Source organism: Ochotona curzoniae, unplaced genomic scaffold (assembly GCF_017591425.1).
Source record: "Ochotona curzoniae isolate NIBS_2020 unplaced genomic scaffold, NIBS_Ocur_1.0 patch361, whole genome shotgun sequence".
NCBI classification, from domain to species: Eukaryota; Metazoa; Chordata; class Mammalia; order Lagomorpha; family Ochotonidae; genus Ochotona; species Ochotona curzoniae.
Genome location: NW_024466930.1, coordinates 1,174,631 through 1,186,937, shown reverse-complemented (window position 1 = coordinate 1,186,937; position 12,307 = coordinate 1,174,631). Strand labels below are relative to the sequence as shown.

The 12,307-nt window shown below is 42.7% G+C and overlaps 2 protein-coding genes across 3 annotated transcripts; both read left to right on the top strand.

Annotated features, from left to right (window-relative positions):
* Positions 1-2,587: 2,587 nt before the first annotated feature.
* Positions 2,588-3,346, top strand: LOC121167293 (histone H1.4). The gene has a single exon (XM_040996736.1). It carries the CDS (start codon positions 2,649-2,651, stop codon positions 3,306-3,308), a length of 660 nt encoding a protein of 219 aa, XP_040852670.1. The 5' UTR covers positions 2,588-2,648; the 3' UTR covers positions 3,309-3,346.
* A 556-nt stretch (positions 3,347-3,902) lies between these two features.
* On the top strand, positions 3,903-10,697 carry LOC121167294 (histone H2B type 1-C/E/F/G/I). 2 transcript variants are annotated; one of them, XM_040996737.1, is made up of 2 exons: positions 3,903-4,388; positions 10,348-10,697. In XM_040996737.1, the coding sequence occupies exon 1, from the start codon at positions 3,999-4,001 to the stop codon at positions 4,377-4,379; it is 381 nt and encodes a 126-aa protein (XP_040852671.1). In that variant the 5' UTR covers positions 3,903-3,998; the 3' UTR covers positions 4,380-4,388; positions 10,348-10,697. The 2 variants fall into 2 exon arrangements, with proteins under 2 accessions (XP_040852671.1, XP_040852672.1); XM_040996738.1 differs by lacking the exon at positions 10,348-10,697 and adding an exon at positions 8,483-8,582.
* The last annotated feature ends 1,610 nt before the right edge of the window (positions 10,698-12,307 follow it).

The following is a 12,307-nucleotide window of genomic DNA, read 5'->3' as shown; positions in this document are numbered from 1 at the left end:
CAATCAAAGAATGAAGTTACATTTTTCTCTTTACAATTTTCTCTTCTTCAGTGCCATTATACTATCAAGACAAGTTGGTTCATTTTTTAGTGCTTCTATTTCCATTGGTTTTTGTAGTTTAGCTCATTAATAGTTTATCTGGCCAGATACTGTCAGAGTTGTATGATGAAATGTACTCAAAAGAGTGTCACACCTTGTTATTGCTGTCCTATTTCCATTCCCTCTAACTTGGCCTTTCCTTCTCAGCCATCTTCCCAAAGTAACCAAGCTATTTTTTTGTGTTTCTCTTTCCAGTATTTCTTTTGCATAAACGAACAGAAAATCTTTGTATCCGCCCTTCTTTCTCACACAAAGACTATCGTATTGTGGATACTTTGGCACCTAGCCTTATCACTTAAATGCATGCGCTGAAATTCATTCTATATTGGTCTGAGATCATCAAATATGGAGTACAATTCCATATTTCTCCCATGTGAGTATTAGGGACCAAAGCAATTGGCTCAATTTATGCTACTTTTCCCAGGCACATTAGCAAGCAGCTAGATCAGAAGTGGAGCCACCACAACAAGAACCTATGCTCACATGAGATGGCAGCACTGCAGGCGGCAGCTTTACGCACAACACCACAGTGCCAGCCGCTACTTGCTTGCTTTTTGTATTTCTCAGCATTAGTTTAAAGCAGATCATTTTGAACTGTTTCACAAGTATATCAAAATTATGTTTCATTTTGTGCATTTGTGTGTTTGCGTCAACATTGCTGAAGTGCCTTTTGGAGAAATTTGGGGCAACGGAACTAAAGAAGGTAAATCCAATGCCATGTTACAATCAACCATTTCCACAGAACAGAATTATGTCAACTTAAACCACGAGCCACTATTTCTTTAAGATTTATTTATTTTTATTGGAAAGGCAGATACACAGAGAGGAGGAGAGACAGAGAGGAAGACCTTCTGTCCACCGGTTCACTCCCCAAGTGGTGGCAATAGCCTGAGCTGCACAGATCCGAAGCCAGGAGCCAGGAGATTCTTCCTGGTCTTCCACGCGAGTGCAGGGTTCCAAGATCTTGGACAGTACCCCACTGCTTTTCCCAGTCACAAGCAGGGAGCTGGATGGGAAGCAGGCAGCTGGGGTTAGAACAAGTGCTCATATGGGATCCCAGCACTTGCTAGGCAAGAACTTTAGCACTTGCTAGGCTACCAGGCCCAACCCCAAGTTTTAAAAGACCATTCCACCCAGACTGTTTTGCAGAAATAATTTAGTTGTGCTTTACTGTCAACTGAAAAGCATTTTGCTTTTCCTTGGTTGTATAACTGGGTTAAAACGCAGATGCAGACACAAATTCTTTCCTGACAGTTTGCAAAGGGTGTTTTCAGATAGCAACAACAAGTTAGCACAATCTATTCAGTTCTGCCTTTGAGTCTGAAATTTAAACTTATCATTCATGCCTTACACGTCACTTATTTTCTTTTTTATGGAGTACCATCATTTTCAGAGGATTGAAACCATATATAGCGAGTAAGAAACTGACCATTCATCAAGCGTTCAGCAGTAATAGAATCTGGTTTTCGCAACAATTGAAATAGACATGTTCCGATCTACACTTATTTATTTTCGTGTGTTCTCTATACCTGACTTTTAATTCTAAATAATATAGTCTAAATTTGATCCATATCATTGCCAAAACACTAGCACGATTGCAAACATATTCCTCTAAGGAAATGGCACCTCCACTTCCAATGACTTTATTAACATTATGTGCATGCCTTTTGAAAATTAATTATTTTTCAGTTCTGTTCCCTGAGTATGCTTTGTACTTCCTTTCCTTTCCAAATATCCTGAATTCAAGGTCTCCCAACCTTTGGAGCAGTTGTCCAGAGAAGAGAAAGGCAACAGCCCCGCCCCCAACCCTTGGGAGCAGAAAGGAAAAGAAATATCCCAAAGAATTGTTTAAAACCCCAGCTGAATCGGACAAAAATAAAACCATGGATACACAGGTTGATGTCCCAATGGTCCAGAATTTAATCCTAAATAAGCAATAATTAGTTTAGCCTTAAACTAAACCAGTTTGATGAACTCAAATGCCCTCGGCTCAATAGGCAGGACTCTCCGAGGAGCCTGTGTTACTTCCCTCACTTAAGTGCAGATTTGTAATAAAAATCTTAATGCTAGCAACATGCTTTTTGGACATATAATAACCTAACCACTTGGAGAAACAGCTTTTGGAGGTCAGAAAACTCTACAGTGAAAGATCAGTCTATAATTTAGAAAGAAAATAGAAAGTTTTGTTTCTTTGAGTTGAAATTTGCCGAGCACGGCGAGAAATATTGCCAGTTTTTGGCACAAGGTGTGGTGCTATCCGCAGTATTTGAGATCTGCGTGAAGCCTGAGGCTTCGAGGATCCTTATCCATGAAAAACCGAGCAATTCGGTGCAGAGAATTTTGATATTTTTGGCTTTTTTTGAGGTGTAACAAACACAACTCGGGATCCGAGAGGACACTCTGCGGCTGCCAGCGAGGCGGGCTGGACAGCGCACCAATCACGGTGCAGCTCCGCCCTATATAAACGCGCGGGCGCAGCGCCGCGGCCCGAGTCCCGGCCAGTGTCTCTGCTTCCGGCTCGAAGTGCTCTCCTCACACCCGCCCTCATCATGTCCGAGACTGCGCCCGCCGCGCCCGCAGCTCCGGCCCCTGCCGAGAAGACCCCCGTGAAGAAGAAGGCCCGCAAGTCTGCAGGCGCCGCGAAGCGCAAGGCGTCCGGGCCCCCGGTGTCCGAGCTCATCACCAAGGCTGTGGCCGCCTCCAAAGAGCGCAGCGGGGTCTCCCTGGCCGCGCTCAAGAAGGCGCTGGCGGCCGCCGGCTACGATGTGGAGAAGAACAACAGCCGCATCAAGCTGGGGCTCAAGAGCCTGGTGAGCAAGGGCACCCTGGTCCAGACCAAGGGCACCGGCGCCTCCGGCTCCTTCAAGCTCAACAAGAAGGCGGCTTCCGGGGAAGCCAAGCCCAAGCCTAAGAAGGCGGGCGCGGCCAAACCCAAGAAGTCTGCGGGTGCGGCCAAGAAGCCCAAGAAGGCTACGAGTGCCGCTACCCCGAAGAAGGGCGCTAAGAAGACCCCAAAGAAAGCGAAGAAGCCCGCGGCTGCCGCAGGAGCTAAGAAGGCAAAGAGCCCGAAGAAGGCCAAAGCAGCGAAGCCCAAGAAGGCGCCCAAGAGCCCCGCAAAGGCCAAAGCTGTGAAGCCCAAGGCGTCTAAACCCAAGGCTGCCAAACCCAAGACGGCTAAGCCAAAGAAGGCGCCCGGGAAGAAGAAATAAAGTTCTTCGGCCAACTGCTTAGCTGATCACAACCCAAAGGCTCTTTTCAGAGCCACCCACAGATCTCAAGGAAAGAGCTGTAGCAACACACTTGGGGGCGTGGTGAGGGAGGCTGCATGGGCGGGCCTGGGCGCGGAGTCGGGTCACCAGGCTGGGTGGGTGGGTGGTTAGGTCTTGCGGTTCTCCGGCAAACGGGGGGTGGCTTTCTGACCGAGCGCGGTGGGCGTTGGAGCATAGGTATATATCCAGATGTTTTAGTGACTTACGCCGTCCGGGCGTGCACAACTTGAAGGGGGATTTACATGTGCAACTCCTCGATACGAAGCAGATGTTAATACCTCGTTGGCCAAATCAAACGTCAGGACACATACTCTCATGTTAAGGTAGTTTAACACACTCTTGATTTTGGTGGAATTTGGCCCGGCTGGCATAAGGGTGTTCCTAGTAGCATTCGGTAGTTTAGTCTCTGCTTTCTGATTGGGTGGAGTTGAAACAGCATGATAGCCAATGAAAACCTAGATTCGTAAGTGTCGTTTGGATTCGCATTTGTGACGACACACTCGACCTTAGCCCAATCATAAGCGAAAATTTACAATCCTCATTTGAATACCGCAGCTATAAATGAGTGTGGCGTTCTCAGCCTGATTATTTTCTCAGGTGTTGCTTACTGTCGCAATATTTAGGGTTACAATGCCTGAGCCAGCCAAGTCCGCTCCTGCCCCGAAGAAGGGCTCCAAGAAGGCGGTGACCAAGGCGCAGAAGAAGGACGGCAAGAAGCGCAAGCGCAGCCGCAAGGAGAGCTACTCGGTGTACGTGTACAAGGTGCTGAAGCAGGTGCACCCGGACACGGGCATCTCGTCCAAGGCCATGGGCATCATGAACTCGTTCGTCAACGACATCTTCGAGCGCATCGCGGGCGAGGCGTCGCGCCTGGCGCACTACAACAAGCGCTCGACCATCACGTCCCGGGAGATCCAGACGGCCGTGCGCCTGCTGCTGCCCGGCGAGCTGGCCAAGCACGCCGTGTCCGAGGGCACCAAGGCCGTCACCAAGTACACCAGCTCCAAGTAGACTCTGCACGTAAGCGTCTTTATACCTAACCCCAAAGGCTCTTTTCAGAGCCACGCATGTTTTCAATAAATGAGTTGTAATTCTCAATTTTGGATTTCACGTACCAGATATATTACGTTCATGCTACCAACCAGTTGATATATCACTGCTGCGTAAGAGCTACTTGTAAGAAAATAACAAAACCAAAGATGCAGAGTGCTCACTCTGGGAACATTCTGCATAGCCATTGTCTGAGTACCAGAAAACTATAGAAAAGAGTAACAACTGAAAGTGGTTTCAACTTGTCATCTGTGTCACATTGTCTCTCTCAGTGCGCCTTACAGGTCTGAGGGATGGTGGAAAGGACTTATGGCAATTTTTAATGACGCAGAACAAACAGCAACAAAACAGTCTGAGTTTTTCGGTTCATCTAAGATGAAATCAGTAGCTATTGTTAATAGCATCTACTCAGTATTAAACTACTAACCTTTCTTTCTCTTAATGTTTTTCTGGTTTTTTTTTCTTACTCCTTTTTATTAAACTATTAGCCTTTGTATTATCTCAAATGGTGTGCAGTGTAATGATTTTATTAGCTCTATCTGCTGCACATAGGATTAGAACAGGAGAGTCCTTCAGCAACTGCGGATTCAGTTCTAAGGGTAATTATTCATTGCAGTACTTAAAAGGCTTTTATGTGACGGGATTTGAGAAATAAATTGTTATTGTTAGTTAAGTGAAAATAGATAAATAAAGAAGTTGAGAGCTCCCACACAAGCCTCCCAGGTTGCCCCTGATGTTGGCCTGGGGTTTTGTACTGAGTGAGCAACAAAGCACAAGCTTGATGAAACCGCCTATTAATGTTCAGGTCTTCTCTTCCCTTTTCCATTATTTTTCCCCCCAATATGTAATACTAAATGATGGCTAAAAACAGTGTTTCACCACAGAAATATTATAAAGGTTTTCTGATTTAATTACATTGTAATTGTGCTTAGCTTGACACTGAGCTGGTGAGTAGGGGGAGCAAGATGGTTTGCGCAAAATCCAATTTTAAAATGCTTTGGATAGGGCCCAGTGTGATAACTTAGTGGCTAAGGTCCTGGCCTTGCACGTGCTGGGATTCCATATGGGAATCTATTAGTTTCCCACTTGCTGCATTTCCCTTTCAGCACCCTGCTTGTGGCCTGGGAGAGCAATAGAGGACTGCCCAAAGCCCTGGGATCCTGTGCCGGCATGAGTGACCGGAAGCAGCTCCTGGTTCTTGACTTCAGATCAGCTCAGAGCTGAGCTCTGGCCATTGCAACCACTTGGGGAGTGAATCAGTGGATGAAAGATCTTTCTCTCTGTAAATCCGATTTTCCAATAAAAAATAAATGATTTTTTAAAACTGCTTTGCATAAAGGGAGACACCTAATGAGCCATTTGTTTTAAGATGTTTGTCTGCAGTAATCCAAATTTTATGTCATCTAAGACCCATTTTTCAACATGGTTCACCCCCTTCCTGCATGTAGGTCCTTAGTGCCTATCATGGAGGAAAACAGAGGAAATAACTCATTCTGGCAGGAGATGTGTTTGTTCTGGCAAGGGAGGTGTTTGTTGCACAGAAGTAAGATGAGGTGGTAAAAGGTTGTTGGTGCTGGGTTCAGGAACGCTGGACTTGGAGGTGGAGGATCAGACCGGATGAGGGAGGAATGAACTTAGAAATCCTGATGTGCTCATCGGCACGAATAAATATGGACTTATGAATTACAGAGGCACATCTGTCATAAGGAGCATGGCACCTGTTGGACAAATAAAAACCTCGATTTTTTTTATTAGTAGTAGTATTCTTAAGAAGTAATGGAATATGACTAAAATAAGGACTTGAGGCTCACAAATTTATCCGCATAAAATCCCAGTAGAGATGACTTTTACCTGAATGTACAATAAGATTTTTAGGGTGTTATATGGAGTCTAATCATGGTGTGGCAGCTGATAAATCTGGACCACTACCACTGCAACTGGGGCAACAAGCCAAAAGCCCTCTCCTCATGTCCAGAAGTGAGCCCAGGATATACACAGAGACCCCTGCTTGCTCCTAAAGTCACCTGTGAACCTTGGTCCCGAATGTGGCAGAGTCTGTCACTGAGATCTGAACTATAAGCCAGCCTTGATTTACTGTTTCCAGAATTCATACTACATAAAATAAAATGTCACAGCTGAAAATTTAACTTAACCTTGTTCCAGGCTGATTTCCTGTCCCTGAGCACCTGATAGAAGGAAATACAAATCACCTCTAAAGGAACAAGGTTTAGTTTAGGCCTCAAAAATTCTCAGACTATCAAAGACAAAACATAAACAGCTTCACAATCAGAAGTAACCAAAGATACTATAAAACCAGAAGGAATAAATGAGAGCAATGGGCACATGGCAACAAAAAGAGTTAAACAAAACAAAACAGAAAAATGAATACAAACTTCCAATGGCTCACTTCAGCCTCTTAGAGGCTTTTCAAAACATGCTGAGAAACTAAAAATACAAATGAGCACACAGCTCTGACAAAAGAACCAAATAGAAATTCTAGAAAATAAATATTCATATAGAATGACAATGCAAAATTAAAAGTAGAAGCTTACTGTCTGGGTTGAACAGTGAAGTTGGACTCAGAAGAAAAATTAATTGTGAAAACTTGTTTTAACTAGTTATGACAATGCACAGAGATAAATGTACAGGTAAGTTTAAGAGAGCTGGCCTTGATAGTAAAATAATCTGATGTGCATGTAATAGTATGAGAAAAGAAAGAATGATGCAGATGTGAGATTTTAAAAATAACAGAATTTTCTAGATCTGATGGATTTACTCATAATTAAAAATAAGTTTTAAAAAATGACAAAACAAAAAGGAGGCTATCATGTAGCTCTGAATTAAGCTATAAATCTCCTTAAAATTAAGTAACTTTTGCCAAGTCATGCTTTCTGTTCCATGACAGATGGGGCCTGATTGAAGCACTGTTTGAAACTCTGAGTGTGGGAGGAGAATTGGATATTTCTTTATTTATCTGCCTTCACCAATTTTTTAAAATCCTAATAAGCTTCATTAGAAAATTGGAAGTGTTTACTATTATTCCCAGTAACTATTAGTTGCTTTTATCATCTTTTGTTAGCTACAATCACAAACACATCAGATAGACACATCATATCAGATAGACATGGTATCAAGCACCATTATCTTGTTCCTTCTTTTCATAGAAATGGCTTTGCTAGTTTATGATTTATAAATATGTGTGAATAGCTTTTTATTGTATCCATATAATGTCTTTGTAATTGTCTAATAAGTTCTTATTAGGAATGACTTAAGAAGTCCAGTTTTTGGAATCTGGTGAAAATCATCTGATTTTCTCCTTTAATATGTTACGAGAAAGTCTCAATAGATTTCCTAGTGCTGGTTGCCTTCCTAGGCCACCACAGACAGTCATATTGTATTACTATTTTTATGATTGGAGAAATGTTGTTAATATTTCACAAGATTTTTTTTTTCCATGAATAAAAGCCAGTTCCGTGAGTTTCTGTTTTGGGTTTACCTTTATCCACTTTTTTTTTTTTTCATTAGTAGTAGCTTCATAAACTCTAGCATGGTTGTGAGTCTCTGTTTAATAATCACAAAAGTGAGCAGTATAAATCAGTGAATATTTAATATCTCATTGAGTTTGTGTGCCAGGAATCTAGAAATGGCTGAGGGGATTGGTTATGGACAAAACCATCCCTGCAGGTGGAAGTAAGACCAAGGCACATTCTGCAGTCTTCCAGTCCTTGACTGTAGCTGGAAGAACCCCTCTCAAGACCAAACCCTGGCAAATGGGCACGTTTAAGCTGGCTGCTTTCTGGAGACCTCTGTCTGGGAAGATCATCTTCAAACATAGCAGCTGGTATTCCCTAGAAAAAGAAATCAGAGTGGAAGAAAGAAGCCACCCAGGCCTTTTGTGACCATAGTTTGGAAGACTTACCTACTCCTTTCGCCACATTCTATTACGGTAAGCACATCTCTCATATCTGGCACACACCAGAGACACTAGGCTCTGCTTTTGTCATAAGGAATGTAAAACATTTATGACCATATTTTAATACCAACACATCTTTTTTTATGTTTAGAATGCTCAGGTGTAGACGGAGAACTGAACAAATTGATCAAGTACCCCAGCCACATGTTGGCAGTGAAAATCTGGGCAAACGAAGACTTTAAGGTGGATTATGTCAGCCAGTGGATTCTGGAGAGATTTCGTCCTGCTTGGAATGGTGAGATTGGCAGAAATTCAGAACTGCTGAACTCTCAAAACCACTTGAGCAGGACCCTTGGAGCATGCCTCACGTCAGGGACCCTGGGATGGGTGGGAGGTTGGGTGGGAATTTTCCCTTTATCTCCGTTTATCTCCCTGCTTCCCCCAGATACAGAAAAATAAAATTGCATTTAAAAAATTTTTATAATAAACTTTTTGATGATGATTTTAAAAAAAGGAATCCTCAGATGTGAAAATTAGTTGTACCTCAGACACTAGATAGAGGGGTAGGTATTTGTTGTTGTGTGGTTGTGGAGTACCGACTTCTAATTCCCTCTTTTCTTCCAATAGCATTCCTGCTAATGTGTGCCTCTTGTTCTCTCTTTGTCAAATAAAATGAGAATAAACTTATATATGTTTAAAGCTCCTTACTTTTCTATAATCCCTATTCCTGTTATTGCCATGTGAGAAATGTCATAGTTTATGGCGGGACAAGCTACTTAGGTGCAGCTGTGCTAGTGTGATGGAAAGACACTCCTTTTGCTAGTTAGCACTGACTGTGCTACCAAAGCAAAGTTCAAGAATTCCCCATCCCCAAAGCAGATCACTACCTCTCCTAAGCCCTCTCTTCTCTAGAGCAAGAGTATAGTAGAACTAGGGAAAAGGGGTTAAAGAGTTGAGGTCACTATATAGGTTGTCCATCTGAATAAAGTACACAAAATATTCATTGCTGATGTAAATATTCAAAAGAATGCATTTGAACAACCATAAAATACAAACACCCATCAAATTAATAGACACCTAACTTAAAGGTACAAATATACCTTTTGCCTTGAAACTATGTGCAGGGAAAAATTAACTTTGTTCTTGGAAAAATCTGGCTTTGGTCCTTACCTGACAAGTGATCTCCAAGCCAGAGCAACGTGCTGCCTGATAGAAGTGTGTTCTCAAGACTACCACGCGGTTTATGGTGGGAGCTTTGTACCCTGTTATATCTGCTCCACTGCTGGAGATGAAAGGTCCATCCTGTGAACAGTCATAACTACGTGACTGAGGCCCAATAAACAAAAGTCTAGACAGGAAATGTGACTGGTTGTCATAATCGGTATGTGTTTTATTGTTTGTCTGCTCAGAGCTGTTAACGTGTTTGAAGCACTCTTATATTTTGCTCCCGTGTCCTCTTCCTCAGCCGCTTTTAGTTTGGATTCTTAGGCTTTAGTAAAGTGTAACCTTGAGTAGAACAGATTTGTAATTCGTTCTAAGTTATTTTATTATTAAATGTTCAAAGTTGAGAGTGGTTTGGAGGCCCCTGAATTCTATAGCTGTTGTTACATGATTAGGGTTGTTTCTTAACTTCCCAATATGTAACAATGTATTTACTACACTCTGTTTTTCTGAAATTGAGATAAATACATTGTTTAGTGAGTTTGTTGGTATCCATATGAGCTGAAGTTTATAGCCTGAAGATTTCCAAAGAATGTGAAACATTGTTAAAGGCCTTGGTGAAAGACAAAAACCTATGAAAGCCATTAGAGCTATCTCTTGACTGAGCATGTTTTAGCCAGTATTTTTAAATCTAAGAGTGACGAAAACATGGGGAATAACACTGGAACAGAGATTTTAGATAGTATAAATATACAAACACATGTTTAAAATCCCTCCTCTTTGTTTAGAAAATATTAATGTTGATGGCAAAATGTACCTAACACATCTTTTTTGTTTGTTTGCTTCTTTATTCAGGGGAGAGATACAGATGCAGAGGAGAAATGAATGCACAGAGTGACTGGAAACATGCATCTGTCTATAGACAATGCAAAGTATGAAAATTCTGAGCTGCCCAAAAATGACTGATGAGTCTCCACCCAGATTCCACTCAGCCTACCCCACTTCATATTGATACATCTACACGAGTAGAACAGCTTTAGCTTGGCCATTTTGTTTTCCAAATGATAAAAAAAAAAAAATAGAATTTGCTTTCTGTGTTAGGCTATTTACCACAAAATCCGATTTTGGGAAAAGGATGAATTGGAGAATGGCAGGAAATTTGTAAATGAATTGCTGTGATTAATAAAATCTGCTGAGAATTGGAATTGTGCATACTTTTTTTTTAAGATTTGTTTATCTTTATTGGAAAGTTAGATTTACAGAGAGAAGGTGAGATGGGGAGAAAGATCTCCCATCTGCCAGTTTACTGCCGTGGCCACAGCCACCAGAGCTGATCTGATCAGAAGCCAGGAGCCAGAAGTTTCCTCTAGGTCTCCCACAGATACAGGGTCTAAAAGCTTTGGGCCATTCTCCATCACTACCAGCCAAAACTTTGCTTGCTTTTAATTGAATTAAAATAGCTGAATTTAAAACAAAACAAAAGCATTTAAAAAAAAAAAAGATGTATCTTGCTGGGTTTCAGACACTAAACAATCAACACTTCGTCTTATACAGACCCTACAGATATACTTTTCACTCAAGAAATTTTGTATTTCAACAGATCTGCTCCTAAATAATCACATTGACGGGAAACGGAGGGCATCCATCTCGTAATGCAAGAGCAGGGTAGCCGTTGGATGGTATTCTGAACACAATTACACATAGCATGACCCATCTCCAGTTCTTTTCATTTCCCACCATTTGTCAGTCTGGATCCAATGAGACTGACTTCTACTACATTCGAGTGAGTGAAGTTCCTCTGCCGATCTCCCCAGGACAGTTCACTTCAAGTGTCCTTTCACTTTTCTGGCTGCCAAGAATAGTCTTCTTTCTTAGAGAGCATGGCTTGGGGTGGAAGGAGGGGAGACTGTATTCATTGTTCAATCTAATCTCCCTCCTAAAACCTCCCCGTTCTACACACGTTCCTATCTACACATCCGTCCTATCTACCTACTCACCTACATACATATCTACTTACCCAAAGTAGCAATCCTGAAGGCAAACAAAAACTTTAGCTTAACTGCTATTTGAGAGATCACATCTCACACCGGGCTTAAGGTAAACACAATTAATTGGAAGCTGCTACCAAATTGAGTTTGCATTAAAATCACCAGAAGGAGTTTTTAAAACACAGATTTCTGGAAGTTACCTGCACAGTTTCTGTTAAATCTGGAGGAGGTTTTGGTAATTTGCACTTCTAAATTACCAGGGTGATGTTGACACTGCTAATCAGAGCACCACAAGTGGGGGAAAAAATGTGTTTTAAAAGACATGGAACTTAATTGAAATAAGGTTATCAATAACCACGGAGCTCCATCCCTTCCTCCCCCAAATCACAAAGGACGTAAACTGCAGAGGTCCTGAAAAGAGCAGGGGCACCATCTTCCTGGTATGGCTACGCAGCGGTGAAAAGCGAATCACGCTCCTCCACGCCAGCTCTCAACGGCCCGTGCAGCCACGCCTCTCCATTCCGGCTCGCAAAACACAGTCCCTCCCCAGGCAGGTGCCTGGACTCCCGCCTTGCCCCTGCGCCCCGGAGACAGAGCCCAGCTAAGGCTCAGCCGCGCGCAGCCACTCCGGCTCCCTAAGGGGCAGCCTGGAGGGTGCCGCCATCCAGTCGCCCGCGTCCCTAAACTGCAGGTGGCTGGCCGCTAATGCTTGGTCCCTCTCTAGAAGGCCTTTGTGAAGAGTCTCCAATCCCTTTAAACACAATTCAATGACCGAAAAGCAGAAAAACAGCCTTGCTTGGGCTTTTATCTCTCTCCCCCCTCTCTTT

Bases quoted from the DNA above. Each gene is read 5' to 3' on its own strand.
- LOC121167294 (XM_040996737.1), top strand. From the start codon at position 3,999: ATGCCTGAGCCAGCCAAGTCCGCTCCTGCCCCGAAGAAGGGCTCCAAG.
- LOC121167293 (XM_040996736.1), top strand. From the start codon at position 2,649: ATGTCCGAGACTGCGCCCGCCGCGCCCGCAGCTCCGGCCCCTGCCGAG.